This window comes from Triturus cristatus, chromosome 3_2, assembly GCF_964204655.1.
Source record: "Triturus cristatus chromosome 3_2, aTriCri1.1, whole genome shotgun sequence".
Classification (NCBI taxonomy): domain Eukaryota; kingdom Metazoa; phylum Chordata; class Amphibia; order Caudata; family Salamandridae; genus Triturus; species Triturus cristatus.
The window spans coordinates 546,169,654-546,187,223 of NC_140584.1; the positions used below are offsets into that span (position 1 = coordinate 546,169,654).

At 46.1% G+C, this 17,570-nt stretch overlaps 1 protein-coding gene across 1 annotated transcript in view; it reads right to left on the reverse strand.

Moving 5' to 3' along the window:
• Positions 1–17,570, reverse strand: part of RCN1 (reticulocalbin 1) — a 223,486-nt gene that overhangs the window by 77,188 nt on the left and 128,728 nt on the right. Inside the window, exon 2 of the mRNA XM_085648260.1 lies at positions 12,183–12,376. Coding sequence (XP_085504386.1) covers positions 12,183–12,376 — 194 coding nt within the window. The remainder of the gene's footprint in view (positions 1–12,182; positions 12,377–17,570) is intronic.

Consider the following 17,570-nt stretch of genomic DNA (forward strand, 5'->3'; position numbering starts at 1 on the left):
TCCCAGTAGATGCCAGCAGTGAATGCACATCCCCAGCCCCTGCCACTCTTAAGCCAGACAGTCAATCCACAGCCCAGCAAAGGCACACAGGATGGTTAACCAAGAAGATGCCTTCTTTCTAAAAGTGGCATTTTCAAACACATAATTTTAGAACCATCTTTACTAAAAGATGTGTTATTAAAGTCTGAGTTCAGAGAGTCCAAACCCCATTTCTCTATCTTGTCCCAATGACAATGTAGACTTGTAAGATGTTACAAAGTATCTCCCATTCTATCCTATGGGACAGATGACCTTTCAGTAGTGAAAAACGAAATACACTGTATTTTACTTCTCAGGACATGTCACACACACCAGTACATGTCCTACCGTTCACCTACAATGCACTCTGCCTATGGGGGTACCTTGGGCCTACCGGAGGGGTGCCTTACATGTAAGAAAAGGAAAGGATTGGGGCCTGGCCAGTGGGTGCACTTGCCAGGAGGTCAACATAGCAGTCACAACTGTATGCATACACTGCAGTGGCGGGTCTGAGAACACTTGGACGGTCTGCTTGTGTGGGTGGCACAACCACTGCTGCAGGCCCACGAGCAGCATTTGATTTCCAGGCCCTGGGCAAACACAGTGCACCATACTAGGGACTTAAAGGTAAATCAAATATGGCAAACATGGGAACCCCAATCCATAAACATAATTAACCATAGGAGCACTTGCACTTTAACACTGATCAGCAGTGAGAAAGTGCGCAGAGACACTAAACCAGCAAAACCAGGAGGTCAGAAAGCAAAAAGACAGGGAAAACATGCCAAAAGATGCCAGGTCCAACACTTATTATCACTTATTTCTTAAAACACCTACCACTCAATAAAACGTGCCATTGTACATATATAAATATATTTTGTTTATGCTTGTGCAAATAAAAGAATAAACAACTCAGTTTGGATGAATTGAGTGTTATGACAGCTTGGATCGGGCTACAGAATTTATTTTTCATTTTGATTACCACAGATGTGTATTGTTCTATAATTCTAAATCTTCTTGTTTTGATTTAATTCCACACAGAAAAGTTCTGTGAAAATAGAAGACTGTCTTTATAAATGAGTTCCATGTGAACACTTGTTAGAAGCTAATGCTTAATACCCTGTTCGCAAGGACATGTGGGTTGCTCATGTTTTTCTAAAATATGGCTCTTATCTGGATTAGACCTGGAATACCTTTCCAATTGCATAAGGTAATGGGGGACCCCGAGGGACGCTACTTTTTAGTAATGGGCCGACTGGATGGTAAGGACTTTGCGTTACTAAATCTATATGCCCCAAACTCTGACCTACACACTTTCATGACTAGCTGGACATACTTGCTGATAGCCACACTGCACTACATGAAAATAATTAGCGGGATTTCAACTTTATGTCGGATCCACACTTGGACAGGTCTTATCCCCCACTGCCTGTGCCCCTGATGTATAAAATAGCAGGGTCCTTTGACAGTAGATTGGGCACAGGGGGTTGGTAGATTGCTAGCAGGCACGCAATCTGAGGGAACGAGTTACTTCTTCCACTCTGTATTGCATGGATTGAACCTGTGCTTAGATGCAAACTTTTGTTGTGATGCGATGGCTAAGCGAGTGATGCGGAATACTTAGCAGGGTCATACTCAGATCATAATCCCTTACTTTGCACTTACCTATGGTCCCCCTTCAGTACTAGTGCCCCGACATGGTGCTTGGAGCGCACCCTTCTGGAGGAACTGGCATTCGGAGCATCACTTGGAGAGCTGAGTCATAATTACTGGTTGAAAATACAGGAACGGTGTCCTCGCTTGCGGTGGAAAGCGAGTCCCTCAAGGCAGTGGTGCGGGGGCATTGCATCTCTAATAAATTGGATGTCTGCACTCAACTACGCGCTGACATCAGACTACAAGAGGGGTTAATGAATGATCTGCCCCCAGACTTAGGAGAGATGGTCGAAGGCAGGGTCTGGCTGCTGAAGGAAAAGGAGAAGTTATTTGTCTTGGTGGAACACCTGTAGCAGTATACAGGACATATACTGTGCTGGCACATGCGGACAGGGATAAGTTGGTGAGCATGCTGGTGTGCCTCCTCCGGGTGGAGAACAGGGGGTACACAAGATTCATGACCCCTCAGGAAGGTACGTGTTCTCACAGGTAGAGATTAATTGGGTGTTCACCCGGTATCACGCATTTTATATGGGAGGTGCGGCAATTGCAGAGCCGGGCATAATGTAGTATATAGCAAATTCCTCCCACACCACCCTGAACACCGAGATGGAGTGAATAGGTGCAGGTTTTATTGTCCCAGAGGGGAGGGATGCGCATAACGAGTTGGTACTGGGCAGAGTTTCTAGGTCAAACAGGCTCCCCATTTAGTTCTCGGTCACCTCTGTCGCAGAACTAGCCCCTCCATTGATGGAAGTCTATAATGGGGTGATGGTGTGTGGTCTGCTCTCCACCCTCTATGTGTGTTGCTGTGAAAGTATCCTTGCCCAAGAAATACCAGGATCCAGGACTGGTAGATTCCTACTGCCCCATCTCTATGGTTACCTTGATTACAAATTCCTGAGCAAGATTCTGGTGAACCGGCTTCTTCCCCATGTGGGTTTGCTGATACTCTGGACCTAACATATTTGCTATTGACTATATAAGACTGCTCACTGAAATTGAGTTCTAGAGTGATGGATGAGTAACCATGATTAGACTGACCAATAAGGACTTATCAGACGTTTTTGATTATTTTGTGACATTTGATGCCAATGTGCAGTCAATGGTTTGATATAACTATTACTTAGGTCCTTTATCCTGAACATGCAGCTACCTCTGTCCAAAAGTAATTCTGCTCCACTTATAGTAAGCAAGAGCATTTTTTCTGTTCTCATTGGATAGAAGAGTAGCAGCATTTGCAATGGCTTGGCGGGAGTGGTAAAGCTCCTGCCAAGCCATACCAAACTGCAGTGTCCTGGGGTGAGCACCACAGGACATTGCAGGAGCCAGCCCTGGGGGTGGCGGTCCCCCAGAAGGGGGACTGCACTGCCCCCCTCCATGGGGAGGTGGCGGTCGCAGGAGCTGGGGGGGGGGGTCACTGAACAGGCAACCCATATCACTTTTTCCAATAGGCCCCAAGGAGATTGTGGTCCAGGGGGCATATTATGCCCCAGGAGGGGGGGTTGTGTGCCCCCCCCTTTATTCATACATTGCCGCAGGTACCCGGCTCACCCAGGGCCTATTAATAACACAACATGGGAGCCCACGCTTTGTTTAAAAAAAGAAATTGATGGGATTCGCAGATTTAGCGCAATTTCCGCCAAATTTGTTATTATGTTTTACAAAAAATGCTCTTTTTGGCCTTGCAGGGTTCCTGTGGGACCACCCAAAAAGGCCTAGGAAGTCAGGGTGTTTCTACCCTGCCCCCTTTTTTTTGTGAACTTTTTTCTTGTGACTCGGTTCAACCAAGTCACAAGATGGCTGCCAATGCTTCCAGGTTTGAAGTGATGGCAGCCAATCAGATCTCGGGCACGAGATCGGGAGGGTTCGCGGATCCTCCACGGCCTCAGCTGTATATCTTAAAAATCTTAGCATTTCTCTGCAACTACAGAATGGATTTACACCATTTAACAAAAAGGTTGCTTACTAGACCAAGAGCTACTCTTCTGCCAAATTTGGTTTAATTATGTTCCTCAGCTCAGGCTGTAGCCATGTCTAAAGTTTCCTATGGAAATTAAAATGGAGCAAAAGCATTTTGGGCTCCCTCTTTTTCTTGGCCCCCCACTAGACGGGCCAACCTGAAACTTTCCAGATACAAGCCAACATGAGTGTCCATCAAGCGGGGGCCAAGAAAAAGGGGTGCTCCAAAACGCTTTTTCTCCATGTTAATTTCCATAGGAAACCGTTGACACAGCTGCAGCGGAACGGCGGAACAGAATAACACCAAATTTAGCAGAAAGGTAGCTCTTGGTCCAGTGTGCACTCCTTTTGTTAAATGGTGTATATCCATTCAGTAGTTCCTGAGAAATTTAAAGATTTCTCAGATATGCAAATATGGTCGCAGAGAACCCTCTTGATCTTGTGCCTGAGATCTGATTGGCTTCCAACACTTGAAATCTGGAGGTGTTAGCAGCCATCTTGTGGCTTGGTTGAACTGAGTCACAAGAAGAAAGGTCAAAAAATGATATAAAAACATGAAAAGGGGTAGGGTAGAAAACCCCCTGACCCCCTAGGCCTGCTTCCCAGGACCAAAAACAGCATTTTTTTAAAACAAAAATAAAAAAATGAAGCACGGGCTCTTGCGCTTTGTTTAATAAGGCCCCCAGGTGGGCCATGTCTCGAGCAATGATCAAAATACATGCGGGCCCCCGTAGCCTGGGGATCACCACCTCCCGGGGCTTTATTTTTTTAATAAAGGCATGGGGGGCTCCTGCCTCCCTCCCCCCGCAGCCCCAGGGACCGCCACCTCCGGCGCACTGCTGGTGGGGTGATGAGGTCCCATTTCTCTGAAGGGCCTCAGGAGTAAAGTAGACTTCATCCCCCAAGCAGCAGAGTGCCAGGAGGCATGTTTGCAGAGTGGTGGAGTGGTGGAGAAAGCCTCTGACCACCTATCAGCAATCCCACTGTGTGGGGCTTACTGGAGGTAACAGGTAGGCTAGTTGGCACCTAAGGACCCGCAGGAGCAAAGGGGACTTCATCCCCCAACCAAGAGGAAGCCAGGAGGTGCATTTGAAGAGTGGTGGACAAAGGGGGCGTGGCCTGCTAGCAGAAGTCACCAATCCTGCTGTGTGGGACTTACTGGACGTAATAGGAGGGGTAGTTGGCCCCCCAAGGATGTCCTTGGAGGCCAGCTACCCCTTCTGTTACCTCCAGTAAGTCCCACACAGTGGGATTGCTAAGAGGTCTTCGGAGCCCATGTCCCCCTTTCTCCACCACTCTGCAAACGCACCTCCTGGCGCACTACTTGTTGGGGGATGAAGTCCACTTTACTCCTGAGGGCCCTTGGGGCCAAGATGCCCTCCTGTAAGTCCTACGCAGCAGAATTCCTGAGCACTGGTTGGAGGCCCAGCCCCCTTTCTCCACCACTCTGCAAACGCGACTTCTAGTTTAAAAACCATAGAAATTTACTAAAAAAACACAGGTTTCAGGGACGTTATAGTTAGAAATTAGCATTTAAAAAACGTCACAGAAAAAAACAAAGGTTAGAGGGATGTTATATTTAATCTGATATTTCACTCGTACAAAACCAGAGAAATTCGGCTGTTATAGTTAGCTGAGCTAACTATGACTTGCGCCCCCGCAATGCACTGCTTATGACCTCACATAGTACATCACTCATGACATGGTCAGTGACATCACTGATGACATCTCAAATGACATTACTGATGACATCAGTGATGACATCCACAGCATCTCCGGCGCACCCACTCACACCCCTATAGAATCTTTTATACAACCACTGCCACTGCCACTCCCACACAACCATTCACAAACCCATTCACAGAGCCATACCAGTACTTACACACTGACTCACTGATTCATTGATCTATACACACACATCCACTTGGTCACCCATACTGCCACTCATAGACCCACTGACTCCCTGATACAGCCATTGACATATCCACTCATACAGCCACTCACACACTAAGTGACTCACCCATAGAACTACTCACACACCTAGACACTCACCCATACAGTCAATTATACAGCCACTTACTCACCCAAACAGTGACACATCCACCCACTTAATCATAGTAAAACATACTCACTCAGCTATACAGTCACTGACAGAAGCATGCACTCATCTATATAGCCATTCTCACATGCACTCACTTATGCATACAGTCACTCATATACCCAGTCACTCGTGTATAGTGCCTTTCACATACTCAGATACTCTCCCATACTGACACATGCAGTCAATCACCGACACAGCCACACAGATGTTTACGACCCACACAACTTTTCCCTCACACAACAGTACCCCATTCAGCCACTGACTCACCCACTCACTGATCCATACAGGCAGTCACCCACCTCCTCACCTCCTCACCCACACAGACACCCAGACAACCATAGATGTAGTCAGACAACCAATCCCTCACCACTCACATATTCATTCACACATCCATACACCCACTTAGACCCCAACTGACAGACTGATGCAGACATTCACACAACCAGTCACTCACCCATGCATTCATTGAGACACCTAATCACTCACTTATACAATCATGCACCCACTGAATCATACAGGCACTCATACACCCACTGATTCACCAATACATCTTGGCATATATATTTAACTCTCAAAGTTTTTAAAAACACTCACAGTAACTGGATGATGTTATGTTATCAGTGATGTCATCAGTGAGGTTATCAGTGATGTCACTGACCATGTCATGAGTGATGTAATATGTGAGGTCATAAGCAGCGCATTGTGGGGGACACGGGTGATAGTGGGCACGAGTAATAGTTAGCTCTGCTAACTAACTGCTGAATTTAACAGTTTTTTTAGGAGTAAAACCTGAGCCTAAATTCAACATCCCTATAACCGTTGTTTTTTTTTTAAATGAATATATACAAACACATACACACATATGGAGACTTGGTAGAGAATTTGGAGTGGTGCATCGCACAATTTGGGCCGCCCCCAGAAGAGTGTTGAGGCTGCGGAAATCGTGAGTGTGGGTGGAAATGCTGCCGCGAACGGAGCGGAGGACACCTTGAAGCAGGTAAGCGAACGCTCGCTGAAAACGAAAGACAGCTGTAAGACACCGAGAGGGGGAAAGGTGCCCGTGGATGTGGAGAACATCCTATGAGGCAAGTCCCAACTCAAAATAAAATATTGAAAGAATAAAATTGCAAAGGGCTGTGTGTTCAACATCAGATACGCTGTTGAACACTTGGAGAGCAGACATTGAAAAATAACGGGCGAATCCCTTTAAGTAGAAGCATCTATGATGGAAGACAGGGAGAAAAGATGAGAGGAGGCGGCGGGAGCCGCCTTCGATGAAGAGAGGCTGGGAACTAGTAGTTCCAGTAAAGACTCAATAGCAGAAGGCAGTGCACAAAGCCATGATGCACAAACAATCATGCGAAAGTTAGGGAAATTAGGACGCTCAGAAATCTCTAAAGTGATGGTTTGAGAACTTGGACCCTGGCATGCTTCTGGTATGGGCAAACAACAGTGCAGAGTCATCAGAGAATATGATGAAGATTCTAGTCAAATATGCGAAGAAAGACAGAGAGAAGATTTTAGAAGAAATTAAACACTTCCTGCAGCAATTAAATGGCCCGAGTAGCTCTGAGAATATCAGCAAGTTTGAAAAGGAACTGGAAATAAAGTTCAATAAACATGAGATAACGATCAAAGAACGTAAAGCAATAAAGTTCACCAGGGACCGTCTAGATTACCAGAGGGAGCAAATCTATACCTTCGCTAAACGTTTTGATACTCTGCGCCGCACAGACCTGTCAAAAAACTCTTGGTAAACAATGACCAATAAAGATAAGAAAAAGACAGGTGACACTAGCTCTGAATGGAGCTCTGAAGTAGATACAGAATTGGAAGAGTGCTGAAGAACCATGAGCACAAAAGACCAACCAAGAACTGTAGTAGAGGCTTAGAGGGTACACTCAACACAAGACAGAAACCCCAAGGAGGGGGAAGAGGTCGGGGGTACAGAAAAAACGCAAGAGAATAAGGCAAAGGAATGGAATTGCACTCAGGCTCCAACACGCAAAACTACAGGCGGAACAAATAAAGAAAAAAACATCCACTACTGAAGTGAATTTATCTGACTTATTTCTAACTGAAGATGAAATTGTTTAGCACTAGGCTTATCATTTTACAAACGTACAAATTTTAATTATGCACAAACACGCATTGACTTCTTCAAATTTGTGCAGAAGTTGAAACTTAAGAAATATTTTCGCAATCAGCCCCCCAGGAGCAGCCAGGGTGGCATAAGGACAGAAAAGCAATGCACAAGCAATCTTGCAATTGAAGATTTAAATTTACTCAGGATCATGGACGAGTTGGAGAACAGCAATGACGAGATAGGAACAGAAACCTCATGTGCAGAAATAGCCGAAAAGTATGGCATGGATATATACAGAGCGAGTGCCACTCATTTTAAGAAGAAGTCATCCTTCACACCGATCCTTCCAAAAGACTCAATTGACCTGTTCGCTGACCAAGTGATCAAGAACTTTAAAGAAATAGCTAAGGATTCCAGCAAAGAATTTAGCAACAACATGAACAAAGACGAAAAAAACTACCTACAAGTCATGGAAAAGATCAAAGCAATAACAGACATTGTAGTGAGGCAATCTGATAAAGGCGGGAATGTGGTCCTGTGGCCACTAAGCAAATACAATGAAGAGGCAAAACTCCAATTAAAAGACACAGAATGCTATCAAAGAGTGCCACATAGTGGTGATAAAAAATAAATACCACAAATAGCTAGCAAGGTGGAGAGGTATTGGTCTGTTTTCGGATGCCAAATATCAATATCTAAAGGTGGATAAACCGGTAATGCCCATCTTGTATTTAATACCTAAAATTCACAAAGGCAGTGTGTCCCCTTCTGGTAGGCCAATCATATCAGCAATTGGCAGTTTATTTGAAACATCATCAAGATATTTGGACCAATTTTTACAAGACTTTGTACAACTGTTGCCATCACATGTCCAGGAAACTGGGGACTTTTTGAGAAAATTGCAAAATGTACAGTGGGAGGACAACAACTTGCTAATCACCATTGATGTAACCTCGTTGTATACGAGTATCACCCATAAAGATGGAGTAAGAACCCTCAGGCATTATTTAAGCAGCAGACTATTACAGATGTATCAACATTCCGAGATGCTGCTCAAAATGGCTGAACTATGTTTGGACAATAATCTCTTTCTCTTTGGGAATGATACTTACAGGCAACTCAGGGGAACTGCAATCGGCACCTACTTCACCCCCAGCTATGCAAATTTACACATGGGCTGGTGGGAGGAGCAGGTGCTCAGAGAGAAGTTTGGAAGAGAGTGGGAAGAAAACATCAAGTTCTGGGTCAGATATATAGAGGATCTTTTCATCATATGGAATGGATCACCAGAAAGTGCCTCTTTTTTCCTGAAGTTTTTAAATGTTAACACTCTTAACCTTAAGTTCACATGTTCCATCAGTGACTCGATTGTACATTTTCTAGATTTGGAAGTTTTTGTTACAAATGGTAAAATACATACGCGCACCTTCAGAAAGTCCACAGCTGGGAATTCCATTTTGCACTGTGACAGTTTTCACCCACAGAAACTGAAGTATAGCATTCCCTATGCCGAGCAACTACGTATGTAAAGAAATAGCAGTGATATAGGCTCACTACAAGTAGCTCAAATGAATCTATCGGATAGATTCAGTGAGAGGGGATACAGCCAGGCAGTGCTAGGCCAAGCAATGAGTAAGGTTGATTAGCTATCTAGGGAGGAGATCCTATCGGGCACTAAAAGAAAAAAGGCAAGTGTCAAAGATTCACTACAAGACATAAGGATGATAACCGGGTACAATGCCTATCATGCTCGTGTGAGAGACTGTATGAATAGGCATTGGCACCTGGTTAGAGGAAATCATACACTTGGAGATTTAGTCTCTAGAAAACCACTGGTCTCATATAGAAGAGCAAATTCTATGAGACAGGATCTGGTTAATAGCAGCACTGAAATAATCGAATCCAAAAGCTGGCTCACAAACAATCCAGGTTTTAATAAGTGCCCCAAGTGCAAGGGCTGTAAGCATGGCACAAACACAAACGAAGTACAGTTGCCCTTAATGCACAAACCGTGGCGGATTCCTCGTTTTTTTAATTGCAGAAGTGACCATGTGGTATACGTGCTGCAGTGCATGTGCCCTTGGTATATGTTGGTTGCACTATACACATGGCCGACGTTAGGATCCCCCAACATCTCAGAGCAATCAGCAACAAGGACCAATCGTATACGGTTGCTCCCCACATTAATGAAGTACATGGTGGCAGAAGTGAGGAACTGACATATTTTGCAATTAACTCTGTACCAAAGAGGAGCAGAAGGGGAAACAGGGAAGGAAAATTAAGACAATTAGAGTCCTGGTACATTTTAATGTTTGACTTTAAGGCCCCCAATGGTTTAAATTCTGATGAGGATCTACATGTACATTTGGGATGATGAATAATAGAACTAATAATGAGTGAGTGTGAAGAACAGTGATAAGATTGGATAAAGGAGAGAAAAACAAGAGAGAGAGATTCAAAGAGATCCAAGATACGCACACTTAAGAGCCGAATGTGAACCACAATGTAGATGCTTATTTGGAGAGATTTGCCTGAGACATATTTTTTGATGACTAAGAAAAGTTTTTAAGTATTGTAATTAGATATTTATTTGTACCAAAAACTACACATATCTGCGCTGAGGTTGACCACCTATCAGAGGGATGTTTTACTATTGCTCCCACATCAGGGAAAGAGATATAAGGAGAGATCTAGTGTAGGAAAAGATTAGTTAGATGAAGGATTCAAGTTTTATTCATACATGCCTGTCATGTTTTAGCCAGTTTTAGATTAATTCAAATTGTTTCTATTGGAAGTAATTGCTTTATATTTGCACTTGCACTTTGGTGGCTATGATAGCTGCTATTGCAACTTTGCACAAATTTTGATTGTTTTTGCAACTTTGCACTTTCATGTAGGCTGCTATTGTATATTTGCACATTTCTAGGAAAGCACTTGCACCTATGAAGACCAAAAAGCCACAAGAGGCAATAAGCTGCTAACATATATGCTGCACAATCTTGTAAGCTGCTATTGCATTTTTGCACACTTCCACTTTGATTCTGAACGTGCATCCCTGCACGAAGAGAATGAATTATAATTGAAATATATCAAGAAACCGGCAGAGTTATGAGGAGGCAAAATGAATTGAGAAAAATAAATTGAGTCCCTAACACCACCGCCACTTGCCAATTCCTACACATGCATTGGAGACAAGGCAGATAAAAGCAAAAACATAAACACCACCGTAAACAACGCACTAGATAACATACACCTGGCACACACAGGCTCGTGGCTGTGCCGGAAAGTGGTACAATAAAGTTTAGTTCAAATGAAAAAATGACAAAATTGCACTAAGAAACATAGAAATAGAAAAACATAATAAAAAATTGAAAATTAGAAAAGACAAAAGATAAATGTAATTGTAACAAATTTTGTGTAATTCATAATGTTTTTAGTTATTGGTGCATTTTGCGATCCGGGGAAGTATGTTTTTTATGTCCATTGGGTCATGTAATGTTATGAACATATACTTAAAAAAGCGTTTTGTAAAAATGGCTTCTTATGTGATCAAGGCAGGGGATCCTGCCGAAACCCGTCATAGCCCCAAGCAAAATGGAATAAAGGTTTTCATACCTCAAAAAAAAAAAAATAGCCCCAAGCAAAATAGAATAAAGGTTTTCATACCTCAAGTTGGTGATTGCGGTGTCATTCCGTTGCAGGAGTAGGAGTGCTGGATGGTGTTCGCTGATATAAATATATATATTCACACACTCACACGCAGAATAGACTGCCATTGATGTTTTTGTGTCACTGTGTTTAACAGTGCTACTGGAGCATGCTCTACCCGGTCCTCCTAAGGAGTTCTTCACTGTTGCTCTCAGTGAACTGAGCTCCTGTTCCACCCTGTCCCCTGGTTACCATAGTTCCCAGCAGTATGGGGCTTCTGCTCAGCCCCGTCCGTGCTGCAATACCTCTCAGTGCTGAGCTTCTGACAGCCATTCCAATGGTAATAATTGTCAAAAAGTCATAAATTGCTGATGCAATACCTTTTTAAGATCTTGAGAATTAATTGCTTCACCACCAATACTACCACCACCATTGAAACTACCCCGTCACCAATACAGCCATAACAATTATCACAACTGTTTTACCATTACAGATGGTGCATGGACTTGTAATTTATTGGTGTCTTCTTTCAGAAAAAAAAATTAAAGGTTTATAACGTGCCTGCTCAATGTCCACGCGGGTGACCGCATATTTTGGTACTTCCCAAATAAGCGTAAAAAAATCAGACGCTATTTTCTCTGTAGCATATCAGTTAGATTGTAATTTTAGAAATAAGAGGTTTGTTGCATTTACAAGGGACAATTTCTTTACCTAGATAATAGCCATATGTTGCTTGCTTGTATTCGTCCCAGGATATTTTGTTGTCTTTATTAGTGTCATAGTCTCGCCATATTTTAGCTACATTTTCATAGATGTATCGTTTCTGCACTCTTTTGATCCAGCTTTTCAGTTCTTCAGCAGTGACATAGCCATCTTTGTCGTAATCTATCCTTTCAACAATTTTTCTGAAAGACAGACACAAATTACAAATCAACACACACGAATAGCAGATTGTGATATTTAGCCAATAAATAATGTTTGAAAGAAACATTTGTCAGTATTGAATAATTACCCCTGCATGGTATAAGCCAAAAATGTAATATACACACATTTATAAAAAAAAAAAAAGGCATGCAAATATTTTGCCCATTTTCATCTACGCAACAAACTCGATGCATCCAAAAGAGAACTTTATCAGCAAGCACGTTCAATTTCAAATGGTAAAATACAAAATACCGGAAACCATTTTATTTTTACCTGAAATCAGAGCGCAGGTAAGTAAATATTCCAAATGTATGATTCTTTTATTGTAGTATTTTTTCACATAAAGAAAGCTTTTAAAGTGGAATTCTTCATATAAAATGTTTACTTGCTGCTTTTTTTCACTAAACCCACTTTTACCAGACAGTTTCATCCAACTCCTGCTTTATAAAGATTTGCATAAAAACTAAGTGACATCGTGGAGGAAAAGGCTTTGCAACTTCATGTAATACTACAATTGTTCTTAATATTTTTACTTCTGGGGACAACCACTAAACCACTACTGGAAGCCGGAGACCCCAGATTAAGTAATATCTATGATTTAAACATCAAACCGTACACAAAAATAAAAAAATATAAACAAATCGAACTAATACACAAATTAATAAATATTTTATTTAATTCACAAAGATACAAAAACGAAATTTTTATTTTAATGGGAAGGTTGGACCTATTCAAAATGTGGTTTTATTTCTAAAAAGTGATGCAATATGCTAGACTTTAGCATGTCACTTTTTTTTGCACTTAATACATGCTCTCTGTACATGCATACCAGCGCTTCAATTAAGGCCACCAGCTGTCCATACTATATTCTGCTTACTTGACTTGCATTGCTCCCACAAATCATGCAAAGCATACCTACTTAAATGTTTAGCCTTTAATTTCAAACTCGTTCAAAATTAAAGGCCGTCCCCCTCATGAACACATTGTTATTGATATTCTGTAGTTGCGTCAGGATGTACTAATGAAAAGGTTTTGCACTGTATGGTCTCCTGATCTTTGTTAATAAAAAGAGTTTAAAAAAAAAAAAAACAGAGGGCGTGGCCTGAGGCGTCAAGATGGAGGTCGCACTCTAAGAGTGCTCCGTGACCTCTCCGTCATCCACCTCGCATCCTGCGATCTCTGACACTCACCCGTCCTCCCTACTTGCCTGCCGTAGCTCCTGGTGTGCAGGCCCTCTCTGTGATTCACGGATGTGAGGTGGTGACGCCTGGTGTTCTGGGCCTGCGGGACCTGCCTCCTGTCTCATTGTGCGGGCCTGCTGTGTGAGGGGTAGACGAGCTATACATGGGGGCGCCTCTGAGTGCCCCGCGCCGACGTGGCAGTTGGGGTGACCCGCGGCAGCAATGCTTCGCCTCAGCTTGGAGGTCTGACCCGTGGCCCAGGAGGGAGAGACTGCCGGTAAGGAGCAGATCGCCGAGCGGCAGCTGCAATATCGGATAGCGGTGGTCCAGTTGGTGCTCGGCCTCCCAGGGCTCCCCCTCCCTCCTCCAGGCCCCGCATGGTGCTGGGGCGCTCTCTGGTGCATGAGATCGGCCACCGCCGCATGGGGAGGCCCATCAGCTGCGCGAGTCGGGCAGCGGGCACCTCTTCCTCCCCATGCCTTCCTCCTCCTGGGTGGTATGCTGCCGGCGTTTGCCACCGCTCGCGCCTTCATCGATCCCTCATGCTGGGCGGTCCCTTGTGGCCTGGCGCAATCTTCGAGGCATGCCACTCATCTCTCCTCCTGTCCCGGCCCATATGCTACACTTCGCCGGCGGTGACAGGCCTGTATCCGAAGAGAAGACTACACCGGTGAGTGAGGTGTGGGCCGGGGTGCGGCTGCCTTATCGAGCAGCGTTCCGGGAGGTCATGGCCGGGCCTTCCCAGGGGGGCCCCCCTCACACTCTCCCGGTCTTCCAAGGTGGGCAGCGTCCTGTGAGACTGCACCTGAGACTTGCCCAGTGGGGCCCTGTGGAGTTCTGCCGGCGGTACACTTTGGGCATAGGGGCTCTTCCCTCCAAAAAGCCCTGACTTCTGCGGGCCCTCTGCCCCCCTTAACCTGGCCCTAGGTGCTCTGTGGTGGAGGGCCCGGCACTGTGTTGTCACCTGCGGCTGGTGTGTCCCCGGGTCTGTTGCCATCGCCCGGGCACGTGAGGCCTACTCCCGGCGCACCTGGCATGTCTCCTGCAGGGGGTGGAGGCCCCTTCTTCCTCTGTCGGCCGCCTCTTTGGGCGGCGGGGTGCTGATGGACGGCTTCCCCTTTGGAAGCCCCCCGCTTCCTCCTTCCTGGACAGCACTCAGCGTGGGGCTCGCTGCGGGGGTGCCTGTGGCCTTGGCCATCACTCCTCTCCTCACCAACCACACCGCAAGATTCCAACGACATGTGGTATCGGGGAGGCCGCGCTGCACCCCTCGTCGCCTTTCTGATCTGCGGCGCTCATCCTGGTCCTGTGGCTGATCCTTGAGGAATCATGCAACGACAGCCGGATGCGTGGTTGAGGCCCCCTTTCCTTCATTCAAGCCCCTGCAGCCCCTATGGCCCCTGTCTGGCCACCAACCATGGGAAGAGACAAGGCCTCCAAATCTACTGCCGCCCCCACACAAACCAAAATGGACCGGTTCACCACCCCGGGGCACAAGCCGCCTGGACAGGCCAATGGTGCTCCCCCATCCCGGGCACAGACCTAACGACCATCCTGCAGGCAATCAGTACCTCACAAGTGTCGGTGGAGGGGAAGATAGGCGAGGTCAAGGTGGATGTGTCCCTCCTCCGGCAAGACCTCCGCACCGCAATGGCCCGAATAACAGAAGCTGAATCCTGAATCTCGACAGCGGAAGATCACACACCAAGGAACTCCACCGACGTGCAGAAGATGCGAAAAGCGCGTGGCCAACAACCTCCGACTGGTGGGATTCCCCGGAGGAGCCGAGAAGAACCAGGCGGCTGCCTTTGTGGAGGCTTGGTTCATATCCTGGATGCCAAAAGACTCCCTCTCATCTTGGTTTGTGGTAGAGAGGGCGCACCGATTCCTTGCTCCAAAACCACTGGTCGGGCCACACCTCGTCCTATCATCCTGAAGATTCTTAACTTCAAGGACCGGGATGCCATCCTGCGAAGCGCGTTTTCTGGGTCCTCTAAAATTCCAAAACCACACCATCATGGTGTTCCCGGACAACACCAGAGAAGTGCAAGACCAACATCGCTTGTACATTGAGGTCAAGAAGAAACTACGATCCCTGTGCCTCCAATACCAGCTTCAGTTCCCGGCACGCCTGCGGGTTGTCTTCCAAAATGAGACATTTCTTTGACTCTCCTCAAGCGGCCTGGACTTGGTTAACGGAGGAGCGGCCCCTCGGGCTGGAGCGCAACCCATACCCCAGACCGCCGGGCGCCCAGCCCTTGCAGCCCCGGTCGCAGGGGCGCCCGCGCAGGCAGCGCACACAATCCCGCAGGCGGCGCCAGTCTCAGGTGGCATCCCAGAGATCCTCGAGCCTAACAGCTCATAGACCCGAGACTCTTCAAGCCCCTCGGACTCCCCTCCCCGCCTCAGGCACCAATCTTCTGGCGGCCCACTCATGGATCCTCCGCTTCTGGCTCATTGTGACTCACCAAGGGCAGACACTGATCTCTCCCGCAGCCCGACCCTCTGACGACCTGGTGGGTGGCGGAAGATGCTGTTAACACTTTGAGGGAATGCTCCGACTTCCTGAGGGCCTGGGGCTCTGGCAGACTTTTTGCTCCGAGACTCAGTCTTTCTGCCAAGACACCAGTGGCGGCTGGTGACATTTGAAAGTGGTAGGGCGGAGAGTTTGTGGTGAGTGCGCGGTGGCTTCAATGTCATAGGGAGGGTTCGGGGGGTTCTCCCCCCGAGAAAATTTTGAAAAAAGAGTGGGCAAATGGTGCATTTTAAAGCATATTTTCAAAAGCAAGAAGGTTAATAAAGCAATGGTCATAGTGTCTTTTCAGACTCACAAGCCTGTCAATAAATCTGCTGGCACTTCTCCAGCTCAGCTGTCCTTACAGACTCCTGTACACCCATTAGCACTCCCAGGCCTGCCAGTAAGTCTAACGTCACTGCCCCAGCTTCACTGTCCTATCAGACTCCCAGGACCGTCAGCAAATCTGCTGGCAATACACCCAGTTCCACTATCCTATCTTTGCTCTCTCTCTGGCAGGAGAGGGCCCTCTAGGCACTAGCAGTACACACACACACACTTGATCTTAGCCAAAAGGCCGAGAAGCACTAACAGTTATTTCTCGTCCACTTTGACAGGAGAGGACCCTGGCAGGGGCTGGCAGTGGTTGCCGGGAGGATAATGTCTAATAAGTCAGACTTTTTCTGGCTCAAGACCTGTTTCCCTGAACCAAGTGCATTAGCCGGAAACTTTTAAGGGATTTGAAATCACTCTTATTAAATGGGATCCTCATGCACCTGGCAGTGCCACGAGCTGCCAATAATGGGTATCAGGAGTGGGGCACCCCCACCACCAGAGTGCGGGCATTGGGGACATTAGCGGAGACTGCCTTTCCTATCACAGGCACTAGGAGGGAGAGAAGGTAAGAGGCAAGAGAAAGAGAGGGGGAGAAAGGAAGTGCAAAGGAAGAAAAGTGGAGAAAGGAGGGAAGAGAAAAGGAGAAAGTGAGTCAGTGGGGACAGACAGACGAGAGAGGACAATAGAGAGAGAGAGAGAGAGCGAGAGCGAGATGGGGATACTGAGGAAAATAGAGATAAAGAAGAAGGAGTAGTGTGGCAGAGAAAGGGAAGACCAGAAAGGAGTAGGAGAGAGTGCAAATAAACAACATCATCCATCAGCAACAGGCCAGCCCAGACAAGAAACTGAAGTGAGGCGCCGACACCACAGCTGATCTATGAGACCTGACAGGCAGCAGTCCTAAGGTTTTTGCTGCCCTTGACAAAAGTGCTCTAGAGAGCGACATCTAGCAGCCACCACCTCTCTAGTGTGCGCACATGAAGGAACAAGTTATTTTACTTATATGTGGTGACCTGATGCATTTCAAGGTGCATCCAACGCCATACTTGCAAACCTATCCCAGAGGAGAGAACCACCACCCTGTGCCCCTAATCACCCACCTCACAGCTTCAGAAATGAAGCGATTACTTTAAGAAATTAGAC